Source organism: Cervus canadensis, chromosome 29 (assembly GCF_019320065.1).
Source record: "Cervus canadensis isolate Bull #8, Minnesota chromosome 29, ASM1932006v1, whole genome shotgun sequence".
Taxonomy (NCBI): Eukaryota; Metazoa; Chordata; class Mammalia; order Artiodactyla; family Cervidae; genus Cervus; species Cervus canadensis.
This window is the reverse complement of record NC_057414.1, coordinates 38,538,714-38,559,647: the sequence shown is the minus strand read 5'-3', so window position 1 is coordinate 38,559,647 and position 20,934 is coordinate 38,538,714. Positions and strand designations below refer to the sequence as shown.

The following is a 20,934-nucleotide window of genomic DNA, read 5'->3' as shown; positions in this document are numbered from 1 at the left end:
CGGCTGGGCGCCTCGGGGCTTTATGAGGGTGGGGAGGAAGGCAAAGGGGAATGCGGAAAAGGTGAGGGAGGGTGGACTGTTCATGCAAATAACAGGCAAAGCCACTTGCAAATAACTGCGAAGCGCAAAGGCGCTTCAAGTCTTTCGCGGCCGCAGGCGGAGCTGCAAGACTCCGGCTAGCAGAGAGTTAAGCCCAACTCCTCTCCCCGCCCTCGGAGGCGGGGTCGAGCCGCAACGGAAATAGCCGAGTGCCGGGCCGCGGTTGGCCGGAGGGAGCCGAACTTCTTCCGGAAGTAGCCGAGCTTGCGGTCTTGCTCTCCGACCGAAGCCGAGTGCTGGGCCTTGTTCTCCGGATCCGCCGAAGGTGTTCCGGAAGGAGGCGAACCCCGAGGCGGGCCGGCAAGTCTTCGCGGCGGCCCTCAGAGTCCAACGTCTGGTGCGGCTCGGCGAGGGCGGGGGTAGCTGCAGCCTGCCTCCGGTCCGGCGGGATCCGAGCTCGTTCCGGAAGAAGCCGAGCGGACCGGCGCCGGTCTCGGCGTCCCGGGCGTGAGGCTATAGAGGCGGTGGCGACAGCGCGGGCCGGGATGAGCCGCGACGGCTGAGGTGCGGAGGCGCCGGCTGCGCGGGCCTGACTGAGACTTCTGTGAAGCGCCGGCCCCGCGCTCAGGGCTTCGCTTCGAGTCCTGCCCTCGGGAGCCTTCCGGACCCCTTTGTGCGGCCGGAGGCGGCGGCGGGAACGGCCATGGCGGCCAACATGTACCGAGTGGGGGGTGAGTACCGGGCGTTAGGGGCTTCGGGACTCGGGGCGGCAGAGGTTGGGCGCTGGGGTCAGAGAGGCTCGGCTCCCAGCGGCGCGGGGAACCGCGTCTGGGGCGGCGTGGTCCCGAGCGCGGACCGGAACCGGAACCGGGAGCATGGGGAGCGAGGGCGCGGGGATCGCGACACGGCCGGGCTCCGAGACTCCCGGGGAGGCTGCGGGCGGCCCGACGGCACTCTCAGGGCAGCGTCTGGGCCACCGGGGTCGTGGAGTGGGCTTGCGAAAGTGGTTCCAAAGGGGCTGACAGGGCAGGCAGGGGGCGCGATGGGCCGGGGCGACTGCTTGGCCACCAACGGGGGAGCGGCCAGGTTTCCTCTTCCCGGGCGTTATTGTGCGCCTCGGTTCGCAAAGGTGGGGGCCCTGTGTAGGAGTGAACAATTGCTCTCTTGACCGAGACTGGGATGCAACTCCATCGCTGAGTTGTGGGGACTGCTGGGGAAGCCCCTGCTTCTCTTGTCTTCTCCTTAAGACTTACTTTTGAGCGGAGAATCTGATTTAACAACTGGGTGATTAGGGTTGGAGGGCGGAATGTCCCTCCATTATTTTCTGCTAGTCTGTACACTTCCACATTTCAGCGTCCTCTCTACCTAGACCCTTATCTCCTTTTGGTCTACTCAGGCCTCCTTTCGCTCCTCCCACTTTGGTGCTGGACTCTCCCATCTACTCCTCTGATCCTCCCTGTTCTTCCCCACCCCCTCCTACAGATTACGTCTATTTTGAGAACTCCTCCAGCAATCCTTACCTGGTTAGAAGGATTGAAGAGCTCAACAAGGTGAGTGGAGCAGAGGCCCGCCACTCCCCCCCACCCCCAACCTCCCTCTTCGTTTTTCAGAGATCTGTAACTTCAGGTGAATGAGAGAGAGAACACAAATCCTGTCCTAAGTACCCATGCATATTCATTCATTCATTTATTCCACGCATTCAGGAAAGGCTATTGAGAGCTTAGTGGGAACTTTACTTTTCTGATTTTTTGGGGGCCGAGGAAAGGGATTTGGAAGTCTGTCCTTAAATGTGAATCTCTTGATTCATAATTTGAGTTTTTCTTACACCCTTTAGAAACTTGTTCACTGGTGTTAGTCTCTTCTTTATGCATTTCCACTTTCAAATGATTAGTTTTCACCACCGTTTTTTCTCTCCTTAGACTGCAAATGGAAACGTGGAGGCAAAGGTTGTGTGCCTTTTCCGGCGAAGGGACATTTCTAGTAGCCTCAACAGCCTGGCTGATAGTAATGCCAGTGAGTGTCTTTGTCCCCACCCCCAGTTTCCCTGTCTCCCCCTGCCCATGATCTGAAGCCTGGGCATGTCCCTGCAGGTGTTCTTTTGTAGCATGCCCAAGGCAGGGGTGTGAGTTTGGGGGTGGGAAGTGCCTGGTCTGCAGAGGGAGGCCTGTTTTTACATGTTGGGTTAGAAGCAAGGTGGAGAGGCCATGCTAAGGAAAGCCAGAATTTGGTTTGTATGTGAGTGTGTATTTGTGAGTTTGCCTTTGTGAATGGTGTATGTAAAAGAGATGATAGTATTTAAATCGGGGATGAGGAAGTGCTTTAGAGAAGCAGACCTCTGGGGGGACAGTTTCGGTTATGTTGGGATGATAGGTGGTGACTGCGAAGGTCGGGTGAAGAGAAGAGACTGTACTGAGAAGTCTGCATAACAGGAAGGCAGGTTTTTTGGTGTGATCATGAGGTGGTAAGGCTACATTGATGGGAGGAAATAGGAAGCCAGAGACATTTTCTTGCATTTTTCCTCTATTCCCACCTAGACTAGCTTCCTCTGTACTCCATTTTACATCTGTCCCTTTTCTTTTCAGCCTAGCCTGCTTCTCTTGAGGCTTTCATCTTCATGATGATACCCAGCCTTCCGTTTTCGTTAGTTTCTTTTTCCTTTCCTGCTTTGGCTTTCATTCCCCTTTCTCTTGTTCTTCCTTTCTAAATGATTTTCCTTATTTTAGGCTTCTTTGAGCATTGGGCGTGAAGGGGTTAACGAGGACCTGGGCCGACCAAGTTCTCTGGCCCTCTGGGGTTTCCAGCCCTGTCTGGCAGGGGCTGACCTTGGTCTTGTCCAATCGGAAAGGCTGTGGGGGGTGTGGTCCCCCTTGCCTTAGCACAGGGTTTCCGGAGCACACAGGCAAGGGGTGGAGCTTACTGCACACCCCTGCCCCCCCTTCTCCTTGAGGTTGGGAACAATGCACCAATGAGCCTGGGCCTGTGGCTCTTCTGCCCCCTCCCTCTTTGGTTGGCACCCAACCAAGTTAACCCTTTCCACTAAGGTTTCAGGGCGAGTTGCAGCTCCTTGGGGAGGAAGGTGTTGGCACTGGCTTGAGAGGTACTGTCCTTGAGAGCCCCCAAAACAAACTATTATTAGCTAAGTAGAAACCAAGGGAGTTGGGGTTGCATGTGATGTTTAAGAGCAGAGTCTCCTGAAATTTGCAGAGGAACTGGTAAACACAATCTTGTGTGATGCTTTTATTTATTTATTTTCACTGAATTTCTGGACCTCAGGTTAGTTTATTAAGAAAGAGACAAGTGCGATATTCTTGTTGGGCCTGGTGTGAGCAGATTTGTGCTATATGAGTGGTATCTGAGCACTGGCACCTGGGTTTGCTGTGTGTGTCTGTGGCAGCCTTTGTACCCTCAGCGTGTGTGTGTTCAGTTGCTCAGTTGTGTCTGACTCTTTGTGACCCCATGAACGTAGCCTGCCATCTCCTCTGTCCACGGGATTTCCCAAGCAAGACTACTGGGAGCAGGTTGCCATTTCCTTCTCCAGGGTTTCTTTCCCACCCAGGGATCCAACCCTGTCTCCTGCATTGATTGGCAGGCAGATTCTTTACCCCTGAGCCACCTGGGAAGCCTCTTGTACCCTGAGCAGCTCTTCCTTAAGAGCACTCATTAGTGATGAAGAGTTGGGAGCACCTGTGATGGCGACAGGGGAGGGCTAAGAGGTAAGGGTGGTGTGGTAAAGATATGGAAGGCAGGTGCCTGGGGAATGTGAGGAAAACATTAAATATTTTCCCTGGGTTAGAGTTTTTAAGGTGGCTTCTTTCTGAATTAGTTTCTGACTTGCTTTCTTCCTCCTAAATCTCCCAGGGGAGTTTGAGGAGGAATCGAAGCAGCCAGGGGTGTCGGAACAGCAGCGACATCAACTGAAACACCGAGAGCTTTTTCTTTCTCGGCAATTCGAATCATTACCAGCCACCCACATAAGGTATGGGGCAGTCAGGGCCACTGTGGCTTGCATGCACTTACTTAGAAGGTGGAGAGGAGGGGCTAGTGTGTGGGAGATGCCGCGCAGAGGAAATGAGCTCACCCAGGGTTTTCTGACCTCTCTCCTGTAGGGGGAAATGCAGTGTGACCCTCTTGAATGAAACAGACATCCTGAGCCAGTACCTGGAAAAGGAGGTGAGAAGGAGGTGTTGGGACAAGAGGGAGGGAAGTGGGTGTTGCCCCGAGAGGCAGGAAGAAAGTCTGACTGGGATGAGGTAGAGCTTGACAGGCTGCCTGTCTCGGGAACTCCGGATAAGCCCCATGCCTCCTGCCCATGAGGACTGCTGCCCTGCTCACCTCCTCTCTTTCTCTCTCCAGGACTGCTTTTTTTACTCACTGGTGTTTGACCCTATGCAGAAGACACTTCTAGCTGATCAGGGAGAGATCCGAGTTGGTTGCAAATACCAAGCTGAGATCCCAGATCGCCTGGCAGAGGGTATGCAGCAGGAGAGACTGGGTTATGACCACTGGGATGTCTTAAGATTGAAGTCTCTGAGCGGTGGGCCTTGGCTTTGTGTGGTGCACAGTCTGCCTGGCTCTGTGTTAACGACCCAGGTAGAATGAGTCCTTAGGAGCCTGAAGGGGGCAGATGGGCACACTGGGAAGAGAAGTCTGAGAGTTAAGGTGGCTAATGGAATCCAAGGAGGAGATGAGGTGTATCGTGTCAAGGCACCTGTTTTTCTCCTGGATGATACCATTTCCCCACTCCCCAGGAGAATCTGATAATCGCAACCAACAGAAGATGGAGATGAAAGTCTGGGATCCAGACAACCCTCTCACAGACCGGCAGATTGATCAGTTTCTCGTGGTGGCCCGGTGAGGGGTGGGTGGATGGGGAAGATGGGCTGTGGGTGGTGTGGACATAGTTCTGAGTCATGTTCTTAAGAGATGGACTTTAATTATTTTTGGCCTGGGTGTCGTTCTTTTTTTTTTTTTTTTCCCCCCGCCTCATTTGGCTTGGTTCCTCAGCCCACTCGAACTTTCTTCTTTCCCTGACTTCTCACTCTCTCTCTTAGAGCTGTGGGGACCTTCGCAAGAGCCCTAGATTGCAGCAGCTCCATTCGGCAGCCAAGCCTGCACATGAGTGCAGCCGCCGCCTCCCGAGATATCACTCTGGTGAGCAAAAGCTGGTGGGGAGTTGGGTAGGCTGGGTTTTGTGGGGACCTGCAGAGCCTCGGGACTCTGCAGGGAGGAGGTTATCTGAGGTGGGGGAGTACTCAAAGAGCAGCAGGGGAGTGGTGCTGAGAGTTTCAGGTCGTCAGCATTGCTTTTCACCTTTCCTGTAGTTTCATGCGATGGATACGTTGCAGAGGAATGGCTATGACCTGGCTAAGGCCATGTCGACCCTGGTGCCCCAGGGCGGGCCAGTGTTGTGTCGGGATGAGATGGAGGAGTGGTCAGCCTCAGAGGCCATGCTGTTTGAAGAGGCCCTGGAGAAGTACGGGAAGGATTTCAATGATATTCGCCAGGACTTTGTAAGTGGTTGGAGCTAGGAGGAGAGGTGGAAGAGGTGGCAGATGAGGGAACCAGGCTCTGGGGCCAGATCCCAGCTCACCCTTCTTCTCTCTGTCTCTTCAGCTACCCTGGAAGTCACTGGCCAGCATAGTTCAGTTTTATTACATGTGGAAAACCACAGACCGATACATTCAACAGGTAAGGTCTGGGCTGGGGAGGCTGGACCAGAGGCCCTCTGCTCACCTCTGTCTTTGAAGTTGATGACACCCCCCCACCGCCCACCCCCCGCTGAGATGCTCTGATCCTTTTTTCTTTTTCTCCTTCCCGCAGAAAAGATTGAAAGCTGCTGAAGCAGACAGCAAACTAAAACAAGTCTACATCCCTACCTAGTAAGTATGATGGGTAGGGTATGTTTCCTTTCTCTGCCCCTAACCTGTGCTTTGCTAAGTAATGGGGGGTGCACAGGAGACGGGCAGATTATCATGGGGACAAAGTGGAAGTCTTTCCTTGACCAGTTCTTGGTTTCTGTCCCATTAGCACCAAACCAAACCCTAACCAGATAATCTCGGTGGGCTCAAAACCTGGCATGAATGGGGCTGGATTCCAAAAGGGCCTGACTTGTGAGAGTTGCCACAGTGAGTTCCAGAGAGGCATAAGGGATACTGAGGGTGAGCGGGGTGTTTGCCTGAGAGGCTCAAGTGGCATTCACCTCCTGACCATTCCCTCGTCTCCATGCTCCCACAGCCACACAGTCTGCCCAGTGGTACGCCTGGGGCCCACCCAACATGCAGTGCCGCCTCTGTGCTTCCTGTTGGATCTACTGGAAGAAGTACGGGGGACTGAAGACCCCAACTCAGCTTGAGGGGGCTGCTCGGGGCACCACAGTAAGGATGGATGAGGGCAGGTTGGGGAGAGCAGTGAGCTAACTGATGTGAGCTTTAGGCGAAGGCCAGAACACCCAGCTCCAGTAAGGCGATGGCTTCACTGGGGGCGGCGGGGGTGGTACTTGGTAGTGGCTGGGGAGCCAAGTGGTCAGGACAGCAACAAAATCAGGGAATAAACCCTCTGCTGACAGTGGAAGAAGGGAGCCTTGGTGACTGACTTGTTTCCCCTTTATCCTATGTCCTTCAGGAGCCACACTCGAGGGGTCATTTGTCCAGACCGGAAGCCCAAAGTCTCTCCCCCTATACAACCAGCGCCAACCGGGCCAAGCTGCTGGCTAAGAACAGGCAAACATTCCTGCTCCAGACCACAAAGCTGACCCGTCTTGCCAGACGCATGTGCAGGGACCTGTTACAGCCAAGGAGGGCTGCCCGACGACCCTATGCCCCTATCAATGCCAACGCCATCAAGGCAGAGTGTAAGGGCAGGAGTGCTGGGCTGGTGGCAGGTTTGGGGTTGCTGTGGTCAGAGACCAGTGTTTTCCTCTGGTTGTTTAATGACAGCAGGGACAGTAGGCCACAAGGATTTGTTAAGAGATTAGACATGGTTTCTTGGGACTTCCCTGGTGGTGCAGGGGTTAAGTGCTCCCAATGCAGGGGGTACAGGTTCGATTCCTGGTTAGGGAACTAAGATCCTGCATGCTGCACGGTGTGGCCGAAACAAAAAGACGTGGTTCCTGGCCCCCGAATAGTGACGCTTCTTCAAAAGCTTTCATCTTTGTTCTCCAGGCTCCATTCGACTTCCTAAGGCTGCCAAGACTCCACTGAAGATTCACCCTCTGGTGCGGCTGCCCCTGGCAACTATTGTCAAAGATCTGGGTAAGGGATGGGGAGCTAGACTGGATTCAGGGTAGGTTTAGGATGGGGAGCCACTAGGTGGTGTCTGGCTTTTATTATCAAGACCCTTCTCTCTCTCTGTTTCTTTCTTTCTCACTGAGTCCAAAGAGGTTTAGTCTTAACTGTACTTTTGTAGGATAAAAATGTTCTTCTCATAAGCTATCCAGTATAACTGCATACTGATTGATAAGAACATGTTCATATGTGACTTTTGAAATACTGCTAATTACTTGTCAGACCCCTCTCCCATCACTACTTGCAGGGATTCATAGAGAAAGTGTGAATGTTCTCTAAGGTTTCTTTTAATTTTTTTCTGACAGTGGCCCAGGCACCTCTGAAACCAAAAACACCTCGGGGTACCAAGACACCGATCAACAGAAATCAGCTGACCCAGAACCGGGGACTGGGGGGCATCATGGTGAAACGGGCCTATGAGACTGTGAGTGGGCCAAGTGAAGTTGGGTGGGCTTTTATATCTTGATAGGTGCCTGGGAGTCCCCTCTCATTGTGTTGCCCTGCCTTTTTCCAGATGGCAGGAGTTCCTTTCTCTGCCAATGGAAGGCCTCTGGCCTCAGGGATTCGCTCAAGCTCACAGCCAGCAGCCAAGCGTCAGAAACTCAACCCAGCTGATGCACCCAATCCTGTGGTGTTTGTGGCCACGAAAGATACCAGGTAGGGAGCCCGCCATGGGAGGGGCCGAGAGGTCAACAACCCAGATTGGTGGGTATGGGAAAGGAAATAGGAGGATCTGAGCAAAACCAGCTCCCTGAAGACTGGGTTGAAGGGGGGCATGTGCTAGGAAAAGATGGGCTGGAAGGTGAAATTGTAGTGGAATGTGGAAGTTTCACCTTGACGGTCTTTGGTTTTTTTTGCTGCCTCTTCTCTTGCTGGCCAGAGCCCTGCGGAAGGCTCTGACCCATCTGGAAATGCGGAGAGCTGCCCGCCGGCCCAATCTGCCCTTGAAGGTGAAGCCACCACTGATGGCAGTGCGGCCCCCTGGCCCTCTTCCTCCATCATCACATCCTGCCAGCACCAACGAGCCCATTGTCCTGGAAGATTGAGCACCTGTGGGGAAGGGAGGTGGGCTGGAAGCTAGAGGGTGGGTGCACAGGGCACCTAGCCTCCCTTCCCTCTTGTATCAAAGGGAATGAGGAGTGGAGGAGGGAGGGAGCAAATGAGTGTGTCCTTGGAGGGGCCGGGCGCCCTCTGGTGTTAGCACTTGGAGGCTTGTCCCCTTCCGATGCCTCTCCATGCCTGGTGGTGGAGGGCGGACTGCAGGAACTTGGCTCATTGTGGGAACCTAGCCTGTTTTGGGGGGTAGGACCCACAGTTGTCTTGGACAGTTTTGGGGGGATGGTTTTTTAATTTTTTAAAAATTTTGCCTCCCTTTGTGAAAGGGGATGGGCGAGGGGAAGAGTAAACAGATATCCAGTGGTGGTATCTGGTTGGGGGAGGGGGGCGTGCACTGCCATGACTGCCATGTCTTTTTTTTTTTTCCTTCCTAATTGGGGGTTTCTCTTGCCGTCCGGTGTCCGGACTTTCCTAATTGGAGTTTGAGGCCCCTAAGCTGGTATCAATCCCAGCCTATGCTCGCTCTTTCCTTCCCTCCCCTTGTCCCCTCTGCCTTTTGTACGCCAGTTCTCAGAAATAAAGACCTTTTGTCTGTTTTTTTAACCTCGGATTCTGTAATTGGTTCTTATAGTAACAAATAAAAAGCTGTTTTCTTCAGCTTCTCCTGGCTCAGCTATTCTCTGCTCTGTGTGTGTGTGTGGTGGCTTCTGTAGGAGGGGATGTGTGTCTATGTGTTTGGGTGTATGTCTTGGATGGGGAAAATAAAGAACAAAACACAGTAGAGAAGGTGTAGATGGGGCTTGCTCTGGGAACAGCTTTATGCGATATGTAGCCTGGAGAGGTGGCTTGCTCCCACTTTGCTTTCCTGTGGAGTCCAGACTGCTCCCCAGCTCCCTACAGTACTGCAGCCCAAGCACCATCTTGGCCCAGCTTCATTAAAACAGTTGGGATGCGCTGGTTCTCAAAATTGACTAGTGGATTCTATAGGAGGGAGGGTGTGTGTGTGTCTAGTTTCTTCTATATTTTCCAACTTTTCCTCCCCTCTTCTATTTACTGAAGGAATTCTGGGAGTTGCTAGAGGCCAGAGCGGGATGTAGTCCACTTTGGAGGGTACTGTAGGCTCATGCCACCTACTTTCCAGCTACTTCAAGGATCCCCAAGGCCAGCCTCAGCAACTGCCTTGATATTGAGGTCCCCCTTGGGGTGTTTCCTGCCTTTTGGGGTTTGGGAGACAGATCAGACACAATCTGGTTCCAACGGGAGGAGCCCCTTAGGAGAGAGAAGCCTACTGTGTGCTCCTTGAGCACTTTCTTTAGAGATGGGGAAAGGCCTAAGCCAGCAGACTTAACTCGAGTTTAGTTTGAGACGCCTGACTCAGGTCCGCTGCTCTTTCCACAACCCGATGCTGTGGGTTGATCAACACAGCAAGAGCTGCTTAGCCCAGCTGATAGGCCCCTCTATCTCATGGTCCCTGTCCCTGGGGCCTCTTCAGCTCCCTTGCTCTCTCCCTGGTCTAAGCCAGCACCTCTGGTGTCGGTAAGAATGACCACTACAACGGTCTGCGGCGGAATCAGCACCCTCCAATGTTTTTACGCAGTTGCCATCACAGCAGTTTTCGCTGCATGCCTTTAAATGGGCGGGAGGCTCTGGCGTCTGGTGAATATTCCACGCAGACCGCTATCGAAGAAGAAAGGCCATCTGGCTGTGGGCCCGTGGAGTTCTAAAGGTGCGTGGGGGGGAAGAGCTCCTCAATCAGGGCTAGGAAGCGGGCGCAGACCACCATTCTGGGAAAGGACCAAAGGCAGAGGGAAAAGGGTAAGAGTCCTCAGGAGGTTTGGAGACTAGGAACAGACCGGGCTTCGTGAAGGACCCGCCTTTATCCACCAGGTAAATACGGGTTGAGGATACAGCCCCATAGGTCTCTACTGCCCCTCAAAGGAGGGCACAGCATGCCCTAAGTCATCTAGCAAGGAAAAGGCCGACTGTCAAGCAGGAGGCACGGCAAGAAACCCGGCTCAGGCCTCGTGGCTGCTTTGTGAATATTCATGATCTTGGGGCCAATCAACGTCTCAACCGCTCAGAGCACACCAATTGGCTTACCGCATGCAGATAAGCATCGTGGACAGTTTTCCATAAACTGGTAGAGACCTAACTCCGGCAGGAAACGGAACACTGAGCCGAAAGAGCTCGGTTTTAGCAGGAGCGTACTGCGCGATTGGCCGACGGTACGTCACTTCCTATTGGACCGGCGGAAGTTGCTTCCGAGAGCGTTGCCGTTTGTAGGCGGGAGTTCCGGTCGTGGCTGAGGTGGTTGCATTTTGTTAGTACCAGAGAGTCACGATGGCTGCAGTGGATTCAGATATCGAGCCGCTGCCTCGTGGGGGTTTCCGCTGCTGCCTCTGCCACATCACTACAGCCAACCGTAAGCGGTGGCTACTCGGGGGGTGGGGCGGTTTCGTCTTTGGGTTCTAGCGAAGATTAGGGTTACAGGTCAGAGTTCTTGCCAAGTCTGTTGGTAGGGTCTCACCTCCGTTTTCTCTCCGCCATCCGGAGGGATTACAAAGTGGGGAGAGTCCCAGCACCTTACACCCCAGCGTCCCCGTATCTGAAATCTCCACGATGGAAATTTCGTTATTTTATTCCCTCTTTAACTGTCAGGTATTGGACATCCAGCTCTAGAGCGGGGAGAGGGAATTTAAAGAGGTGAAGCAGCTCACAATCTAGAGATGGAGATAATTTTCAATACCCTCTGTTTGAAAAGCTGCAGGATCACAGAGAAGGTAGTAGGGAAAGAAGCCCTACAAGAGGAGCCCCCCAAAGGCAGAGATGTGAAGTAGTGTGGTATGCATATTAGGAACGTGGGTTTGGAAAAGGAGACCACGTCCTTTTATGACAGTGCAAGAGGCCCAGTGAAACCTCAGCTTCCACTTCTGAAGTCTGGAATCATAATCTCACCTAAACATGATCTTTCATTTTTCTTTTTCATTGTGAACGAGAAATGCCCTACCACTGTCCAGTAGGGCAAGCCAGAAATCCAGGATAGTCTTCTCTGGCCCCACATAACACTTGGTAATGTCAGACAGCTGACTCAAAGGGAAATAGAAAATTAAAAAATCAGCTATGTTTCCCCACATTCAACATGTCCCAGACTTGGGCCATGTGCTATGTGTGAATAGTATCTATATGGTAGGAAGTATTAATATCTCCATTTCATACCTGAGGAGACATGAATAACGAGGCTAAGTTACTTGCCCAAGATTTCATATAGCTTGACAGAGCTGGGATTTGTTTCTTGGTAGTGTGACTTATGATTCTGCCCTTGGAATCTCTGTATTATACTCAGAAATGATAAGTGGGAGATAGTGCAGGGTCCTGATTCATTTAGTTCATCTATGTATTGAAGTCAGGAGGAGAAGGGGATGACAGAAGATGAGATGGTTGGATGGCATTACTGACTCGATGAACATGAGTTTGGGCAAGCTCCAGGAGTTGGTGATGAACAGGGAAGCCTGGTGTGCTGCAATCCATGGTGTTGCAAAGAGTTGGACACGACTGAGCAACTGAACTGAACTGATATATGACCTGGATAAGTTATCTGTTAGTTTCTTTACCATGTGCAGGTGTTGCTCTATCTTGCACTTATAGGTGGTTTAAGAAATACTTGTGTACAACCAGTTCTCCTGGGGACCACTTAGAATGCACTGTACAGACAGATGGACAAGAGAGGAAGCTGAAAGGAGCCAGGACTTTGTTATTCAAAAGTCACAGTTTCAATGGCTTGGAAGAATCAGTAGGATCTCGGTATGCAGAGAACAAAGTAGGTGCACTGAAGCGCAACTCAGATGCTTTGGTCTCACGCTTGTCTCTGCAGGACCCAGCCTGGATGCCCATCTGGGGGGCCGGAAGCACCGGCACCTGGAAGAACTACGAGCTACTCGAAAGGCCCAGGGGCTTCGAAGCGTGTTTGTCAGTGGCTTTCCCCGGGATGTGGGTTCTGCTCAGCTCTCCGAGTACTTCCAGGCATTTGGACCTGTGGCCAGTGTCGTCATGGACAAGGACAAGGTAGAGTGAATGACTCGGGGTAAAGAACGAGTCACGTGTGCTGCACACCAAGAGAAACGAGGGCGAGAAACCAACAGTCTCTTTTCACGACTTCCTAATGTGACTTGCCCGCAGTGGGCACCCCAGTGCTTGGACTAGTCTAGCTTTGTGTCTCTCACCCTCGCCCCTGGGATTTTATCAGTTTGTCAGAGTTAGTCATTGGGGAACTTGGTCATTTATTTCTTCCATCAGTCTTTCACTTGCCAAATATTTGTTAATTGCTAATTTTGCACTAGGCTCCCCTCTCAGGGAACTAAGATCCTGCAAGCCATGTGGCACTGCCAAAAAAAAAAAAAAAATCTTGGGCAAGTTACTTAACCTTGCTATTCATGTCTCCTCAGATATAAAATGGAAATAATAATAGTACCTGGGGCTTCCCTGGTAGCTCAGAGGGTAAAGCGTCTGCCTACAAAGCGGGAGACCCGGGTTCGATCCCTGGGTCGGTAAGATCCCCTGGAGAAGGAAATGGCAACCCACTCCAGTATTCCTGCCTGGAAAATCCCATGGACTGAGGATCCTGGTAGGCTACAGTCCATGGGGTCACAGAGTCAGACACGACTGAGCGACTTCACTTCAACAGTACCTACCGGGCATGCATGCTCAGTTGCCTCAGTCATGTCTGACTCTGTGACCCTGTGGACTGTAGCCTGCCAAACTCCTCTGTCTGTGGGATTCTCCAGGCAAGAGTAGTGGAGTGGGTTACCATGCTTTCCTCCAGGGGATCATCCCAACTCAGGGATCGGACCCTCATCTCCTGCGTCTTCTGCATTGGAGGTAGATTCTTTACTGCTGAGCCACCAGGGAAGCCTTAGTACCTACCACATAGATATTCATATATAGCACTTGGCTGAGAGTCTGGTATGTAGTGAATGTGGGAAAACTTAGCTGATTTTTTAAAAAACTTTATTTTTGGCTAAGCTAGGTCTTCGTTGGTGTACATGGCTTTCTCTTAGTTTTGGTGAGTGGGGGCTACTCTTCATTGCAGTGCACGGGCTTCTCATTGCAGTGGCTTCTCTTCTTACGGAGCAGAGGCTATAGGTGCGTGGGCTTCAGTAGTTGCAGCACACGGCTTCGATAGTTGTGGCACACAGACTTAGTTGCTCCATGGCATGTGAAATCTTCCCAGACCAATGCATATCCCCTGCATTGGCAGGTGGATCTTTACCATTGAGCCACCAGGGAAGCCTTTTAGGGTGTTCTATATATAAGGTCATGTCACCTGAAAACAGTGATAGTTTTGCTTCTCCTTCCCAATCTGATGCCCTTTATTTCTTTTTCTTGTCTAGTTGTTCTGACTGGGACTGTGCTAAATAAGAGTGGTGAGGATGAACATCCTTGTTCCTGATTTTAAAGGGATAGCTCTCAATTTTTTACTATTGAGTATGATGTTAACTGTGGGTTTGTCATATATGACTTTTAGTATGTTGAGGTACATTCCTTCTATGCCTGTTTTATTGAACTTTTATCATAAATGAATGCTGAATCTTGTCACATGCTTTCTCCTGGATCTATTGAGATGATCATATTTTTATCCTTCAGTTTGTTAAAGTATGTGTCATGTTGATTGATTCATGGATGTTAAACCATCTCTTCATCCCTGAAATAAATCCCACTTGATTGTGGTGTATGATCCTTTTAATGTATTATTGTATTGGATTTATTAATACTTTGTTGAGGATTTTTGCATCTGTGTTCCCCAGAGATAATGGCCTGTAGTTTTCTTTTTTTGTATTGTCTCTGTCTGGTTCTGATATTGGTGACATTGACCATGTAAAAATAAGTTAGGAAGTGTTTTCTCCTCTTCAATTTTTTGGAGTAGTTTGAGATCCTAGACTTCTGTTTTTTTGGAAACTTTTTGATTACTGTTTTAGTCTCCTTACTAATGATCAGTCTATTCACATTTTCCATTTCTTCCTGATTCAGTCTGGGAAGGTTGTGTGATTCTAAGAATTTGTCCCTTTCTCCGGGTTGTCTAGGTTGTTGGTGTATGGGTGTTCATGTTCATAGTATTCTCTTACCTTTTGTATTTCTGTGGCATCCACTGTTACTTCTCTTCTTTCTTTTCTGATTTTATTTATTAGAGCCTTTTCTCTTTTTCTCTTAGTGAGTCTAGCTAAAGTTTTGTCACAGTACCACAGTCTTAATTACTATAGAGGGCTCCTTTTTATAAGCAGAATGAGGTTCTATCTTTACCACTGAAGAGAATATAATAGAATATGGACATGGGAACTTCCGTGGTGGTCCAGTCGCTAAGACTGTGCTCCCAATGCAGGGGGCTTGGGTTTAATCCCTGGTCAGGAAACTAGATCCCACATGCCACAACTAAGACCCAGTGCAGCCAAAAAAATAAATTAATTAAAAAAGAATATGGACTTAAAAAAAAACCAAAAAACAGGGTTTATGTGTTTATGGTTACACCTAACACAGTGATCATTACATGGATTCTTAAAAGAATCTAGTTAAAGCAGGAAAAGTTAGGGGGTGAGTTTAGTGTAACCAGTGAAAAGTTACTGGGATGTTACTGGGATGAAATGTTATTGGGATGACTGGGGTTTGATGAAATAAGTAAAGTGAAGTTTTTCAGAGGCAGGCTTGGGTAAGAATAAAATGCGTGCAATTTGAGTGAGAGAGATAATTGCTTTTCTAAATATGTTCTCCACTGGGAATTCCCTGGTCCTCCAGTGGTTTGAACTCTGCACTTTCACTGCTGAGGGCAAGGGTTCAGTCATTGGTTGGGGAATTAAGATTACATAAGCCTTATGTCACAGCTAAAAAATAAATAAATATGTTCCCTGATGTTATGGAAACAGGAAGCAAATATTTCCAATTTATAGAGTGGTCCCCATTTTGAAGATTCTCACCTACTGTTAGACCGTGTGTTTGGATTCTTGGTTCCAGAACTGTCATCATTGTCCCTGTTGTGGTTTGACAGGGAGTGTTTGCCATCGTGGAGATGGGGGACCTGGGTGCCCGGGAAGCTGTTTTGTCACAGCCCCAGCACAGCCTGGGAGGACATCGCCTGAGGGTCCGGCCACGGGAGCAGAAAGAGTTCCAGAGCCCAGCCTCCAGGTCCCCCAAAAGAGTGGCCCCCGACAGTCACCAGCTGATCAAAGCACTCGCTGAGGCCCCGGACGTGGAAGCACAAATGGTGAAGCTCGTGGGGCTGAGGGAGCTCTCTGAGGCTGAGCGGCAGCTTCGGAGCCTCGTGGTGGCCCTGATGCAGGAGGTCTTCTCAGAGTTCTTCCCTGGTGAGTCACCGCCCTGCTGTGTCTGAGCCCTCTGTCCCCAGCCTCCCTCAGCTAGTGGTGTTCACTTGCTTGCTTTTCCATCTTTGTGCCACGTTATGTTCTTCCACCACTTACTCCATGCAGTGTCTCTTGACCTTTATTCTCTTCTCGGCACCCAGGCTGTGTGGTCCATCCTTTTGGCTCCTCCATAAACAGCTTTGACGTCCATGGCTGTGATCTTGACCTCTTCCTGGATCTGGGGGACTTGGACGAGCCCCAGGTATGTGACCGTGGAGGCAGCTGTGAAGAGTCAGTGGAAATGGTCATGTGACGCTGGGCGAGCCCTTGACCTCTCATGCCTTAGTTCCTTGTCTGTAAAATGGGGATAATAGGACCTGCCTGAAAGGGTTATTATGATTGGAGAAACGTGGATGTGATTGGATAGGATAAAATGAACCGACATGGAATAGGTGACATTTGTAACAGGGAAAAAAAATTTCAAAATGGCACATGTCATATCTTACTGGAAGAGATATATCTATGAAATGATATACAATAGTGAATTATGTTTTTGCTTATCTGTGTTTTGTAACATCTAATGTACAGGTTCTGCCTTGGGAGTAGGAAAGGGTTATTATTTTTTAAATAGACTATTTTTTAGAACTGTTTTAGAGTCATAGCAAAATTGAGCAGAAAATACAGAATTCCCATATATCTCTCCCCTGCCAAAGGTGTGTTTTGCTTTTTTTTTTTTTTACTGTACCATGCAACTTGCAAGATCTTAACTCCCTGACCAGGAATCAAACCTATGCCCCCTGCAGTGGAAGTGCAGAGTCCTAACCACTGGACCACCAGGGAATTCCTCCTTTAGTCTTATTCAACCTAAAACAGTTCCTCTACCTTTTTTTGCTTTTCCTGACAGTATTATTTTTGTAAAATGTAGACTGTTTATTTTATGGCATTAAAAGGTTAATTTTAAAAAAGGCTTGTAAGGATTAAAAGAGTTACTACTTTTATAAAGCCTTTAGAATAGGGCCTGGCCTATAATAAGTTTTAATAGATATATCTTAGAGATGGAATGTTCCCCAGTTAGGGGGCAGCAGGAGAGACAGTTACCCAGCCCATTTCTATCCACAGCCAGCCCCAAAGGCTCCAGAATCTCCCTCCTTGGACTCGGCCCTGGCATCCCCACTGGATCCTCAAGCCCTGGCCTGCACCCCAGCCTCCCCTCCAGACTCACAGCCTCCAGCTTCTCCTCAAGACTCGGAAGCCCTGGACTTTGAAGCCCCTTCGTCCTCACTGGCACCCCGGACTCCAGACTCTGCTTTGGCCTCTGAGACTCTTGCCTCTCCCCAGTCCCTGCCTCCAGCCTCGCCACTGCAGGAGGACCAGGGAGAGGGGGACCTGGGGAAGGCTGTGGAACTGGCAGAGGCCCTGAAGAGGGAGAAAGCAGAAGGGGGAGCCATGCTGGAGCTGGTGGGATCCATCCTTCGGGGCTGTGTTCCTGGAGTGTACCGAGTCCAAACCGTGCCCTCTGCGCGGCGCCCTGTGGTCAAGTTCTGCCATCGGCCATCAGGTCTCCATGGTGACGTCTCCCTCAGTAACCGGTACCTTTGAGGTGGTGGGGGAAGGCCAGCTGGCGCTCTGGGGAGGGGAGGGGGGGCGCCCTGCACCAGCTGAGCCTTGAGGTTGTCCTTACTTAGTCCTGTCTCTCTTTCTGACACTCATCTCATGTCTGGCTTTCATTTCAATGTTTGGAAAGTATGTTTCTTGGGATACTGATTTTAAGGATTTAGGGAAGAGTTCCATGGTTGAGTAAGTTTGGGAAATGCTAAGTTAATGCAGGCAAGTTTCTCCCTTCCCTCCTCTCCCACTTGCTCTTTCCTTCTCTCTCCCTTCCTGTCTTTGTTTCTTTGCATAGTAAATGTTCTGATCAGTCTTATAATAATATGCTCTGTGACTCTCCAAGACATTTATAGGATGTAGTGTTTCCCAAACACATTTGATGTGTTGCGTTTTGTTTTTTTTTAAGAAGCAACATTCGCTTTTTAAAAAAATTATTATTTATTTTCGGCTGCACTGGGTCTTCATTGCTTGCAAGGGGTTTCTCAGGTTGGGGTGAGCGGGAGCTACTTTGTTGTGGTTTGTGGGCTTTTCTTGTTGCAGAGCACAAGCTCTAGGCGTGAGGGCTTCAGTAGCTGTGACAACCGGGCTTCAGTGCACCGAAGCACGTGGATCTTCCCAGACCAGGGATTCAACCCAGGTCCTCTGCATTGGCAGGCGGATTCTTACCCACTGTGCCACTAGGGATGACCCATTTGATGTTCTTTTGTACACACTCTCTCCAGACCATGTCAGAGAAAACACCTCGGGAAACCCTCTTTTGGCCTTATTCCCGCTGGCCACCATTACACAGTCTGGAGTGAGAGCTGGGGGGTGACAGGCTCCTGAGCCCCGACACCCCGTCTGCCCTCTGTCTTAGGCTGGCCCTGCACAACTCCCGCTTCCTGAGTCTCTGCTCTGAGCTGGATGGGCGAGTACGGCCGCTTGTGTACACTCTGCGCTGCTGGGCTCAGGGTCAAGGGCTGTCAGGTGAGAATGAATCACGACAGTGGGGGCTGCGTTGGTGTCGGGGCAGAGGCAGGGATTCACGGGGAGGAGGAAGCGGGCTTGAGAAAACTGCCAAGGAAGGGGTCAGAACTGCCTCTGATCTAACGAGAATTAATTATTTATGCAGGGAGTGGCCCACTTCTCAATAACTACGCCCTGACCTTGCTCGTGATCTATTTCCTTCAGACCAGGGACCCTCCTGTGTTGCCCACTGTGTCCCAGCTCACCCAGAAAGCAGGTACAGCAGCCTGGCCTTCCCCTGCCCTGTCTCCTGAGCTTCATCCCTCTTCTTCATCTTAGACATACTGAGCTTCCTGGGAATGAGATCTCTCCTGTCACTACCATCTCCACCCCCAAACCCCCACCCATCTTCCTGCTTTCAGGCTGACCTTCAACTTTTTTACTTTCATAGGTGAGGGTGAACAGGTGGAGGTTGATGGCTGGGACTGTAGTTTCCCCAGAGATGCCTCGAGGCTGGAGCCCAGCACCAATAAGGAGCCTCTGAGTGAGTCTGGGGAGCCTGGGAGGGGACTAACAAGTGGTATTAATGACACAGATACTGGCACACAGCAGCCTTGTGGGTTAGTTAATATCGTTATTGCCACTTTACAGATGAAGCAACTGTGCCTTGGAGTAATGAAGTGGCTTGCCCAAGGTTACGTTGCTAGCAGGGGGAAGGGGCAGTATCTGGGGGGCACTGTGGGGAGAGAGGTCTGACCTCTTGTTTACTGGGATCAGAGGAGCCTGGCTCTGGCACTCCTCTGGGCCACTTGGGAGGGAAAAGGCAAGTCCAAATTAGGGAATGGCTGTGGCGCAAGGCTGATCTCAGGTCTGGCCTCTAAGGGACCCCTCTTCCCTGCTCTTCCTCTTTCTCCAGGTTCCCTGCTGGCCCAGTTCTTCTCCTGTGTCTCTTGTTGGGATCTTCGTGGCTCCCTGCTGTCCCTCCGGGAGGGTCAGGCACTACCTGTGGCAGAGGGCCTGCCCTCTAATCTCTCAGAGGGCCTGCGCCTCGGCCCCATGAATCTCCAGGACCCCTTTGACCTAAGTCACAATGTGGCAGCCAACGTGACCAGCCGGGTGGCTGGGAGGCTACAGAACTGTTGCCGAGCGGCAGCCAATTACTGTCGAAGCCTCCAGTACCAACGGCGGTCGTCCCGGGGTCGGGACTGGGGGCTGCTTCCCCTTCTGCAACCCAGCTCCCCCAGCTCCATGCTCTCTGCGACACCTATCCCCTTACCCCCTGCTTCCTTCACCCAGCTCACTGCTGCGCTGGCCCAGGTGTTAAGGGAAGCCTTAGGGTGCCATATAGAACAGGGAACCAAGAGACTGTGGTCAGAGGGAGGTGGCCCTGGGGAGCCCCCCCAGGGAGGGACAAGCAAAAGAGCAAAACTAGATGGACAGAAGAAAAGCTGTGAGGAGGGGTCAGAGGAGCAGCAGGGATGTGCAGGGGAGCATGGTGAAGATGGTGTGGAAGAGATGGTCATAGAGGTTGGAGAGTCAGGGCAGGACTGGGCAATGCAGAGCCCTGGGCAGCCGGGGGAGCTGCCCCTGATGACAGGAAAGCATCTAGCCACCAGAGAAGAGGGGCAGTCAGGCACCGAGGCGCTGGCCGAGCAGGGGCCCAGAGGACCTGAGGCAGCCTGCAAAGGGTCTCAGGCTGAGGCCGAGAAGCGAGTGTCACTCTCAGTGAGCTGGCGCTGCGCCTTGTGGCACCGTGTGTGGCAGGGGCGGCGGCGTGCCCGGAGACGCCTGCAGCAACAAATCAAGGAAGGAGGTGGAGCTGGTGCTGGCTCTGGAGCAGAGTGGCTGGCAACTGAGGCTCGGGTCACCCGGGAGCTGCGGGGACTGAGCAGTACTGAACAGAGGCCAGAGGCCGAGCCACTCCTGACCTTCGTGGCGTCCGCCTCCCAGGCTGGCCAGAGTCTCACTGTGACCCCACTCCAGGATTCTCAAGGCCTATTCCCTGATCTCCATCATTTCTTACAGGTTTTCCTCCCTCAAGCGCTTCGAAACCTGCTTAAGTGAAGATGGGGACCCTGAAAGGCAATAAAGCTGCTAGTTTAATGAACACTAGTTTCCTCTGTTTCCACCTGGTGATAATACTCCTTCCCCACTAAATGCTTAGTGCAGCCTCAGAGGTACCTCGTCTTGTCACCCTAAAATAGGTCTCCCACGCTGTTTCCTTTCATGCCCAGGGCGAGTGATTGGCACCTGGACCCTCTTAGTACTGAGTTCTGGAAAGATGAAGTGCTGGGTGGGTGGCTTGAGCTGCACCTGGGAAGAACCAAGTTTCCTTTCTCATTTACATTACTGCCCAGATTATGAATGGTGATGGGGCTTGAAATTTGGGTTCAGGGTTCTAAATCCATTCTCTTCATATTGGGTAAAAAATGTTCAGATCTGAGCACGGGTAAAGGGCATGCCCTCAGTTGAACTGTCAGCCCCTCCAGGGTGACAGGACTTGTCTGTGTTCTCCCTCAGTCCCTCCCCCGTTGCGGGTCCCCGGAAGAGTGCCTCTTCTCTCAGTAACAGCATCTCTGTTTAATGGAAAAGGCCTCACTTTTACGGGGGGTTTCAGACCTGGGCTTGGGTTAGATGTACAGTCTCTCCTCTAGAAA

The 20,934-nt window shown here is 51.3% G+C and overlaps 2 protein-coding genes and 1 non-coding gene across 4 annotated transcripts; 2 read left to right on the top strand and 1 right to left on the bottom strand.

Annotated features, from left to right (window-relative positions):
• The first annotated feature begins 49 nt into the window (after positions 1–49).
• MTA2 (metastasis associated 1 family member 2) lies at positions 50–9,039 on the top strand. Its single transcript, XM_043451324.1, has 18 exons — positions 50–770; positions 1,522–1,589; positions 1,959–2,052; positions 3,898–4,015; positions 4,146–4,209; positions 4,393–4,510; positions 4,788–4,890; positions 5,091–5,190; positions 5,361–5,549; positions 5,653–5,727; positions 5,860–5,918; positions 6,067–6,164; positions 6,274–6,413; positions 6,661–6,889; positions 7,200–7,289; positions 7,628–7,746; positions 7,837–7,979; positions 8,203–9,039. The coding sequence occupies exons 1-18, from the start codon at positions 743–745 to the stop codon at positions 8,366–8,368; spliced, it is 2,001 nt and encodes a 666-aa protein (XP_043307259.1). The 5' UTR covers positions 50–742; the 3' UTR covers positions 8,369–9,039.
• A 1,534-nt stretch (positions 9,040–10,573) lies between these two features.
• TUT1 (terminal uridylyl transferase 1, U6 snRNA-specific) lies at positions 10,574–20,384 on the top strand. Of its 2 annotated transcripts, XM_043451173.1 has the most exons (9): positions 10,574–10,800; positions 12,250–12,440; positions 15,412–15,727; positions 15,886–15,986; positions 16,844–17,313; positions 18,189–18,298; positions 18,444–18,554; positions 18,729–18,821; positions 19,194–20,384. In XM_043451173.1, the coding sequence occupies exons 1-9, from the start codon at positions 10,719–10,721 to the stop codon at positions 20,339–20,341; spliced, it is 2,622 nt and encodes an 873-aa protein (XP_043307108.1). In that variant the 5' UTR covers positions 10,574–10,718; the 3' UTR covers positions 20,342–20,384. The 2 variants fall into 2 exon arrangements, with proteins under 2 accessions (XP_043307108.1, XP_043307110.1); XM_043451175.1 differs by lacking the exon at positions 12,250–12,440 and having other exon boundaries at positions 10,662–10,800.
• TRNAG-UCC lies at positions 16,492–16,564 on the bottom strand. Its single transcript has one exon. It is a non-coding gene; the product is annotated as a tRNA-Gly (tRNA).
• Positions 20,385–20,934: the final 550 nt, after the last annotated feature.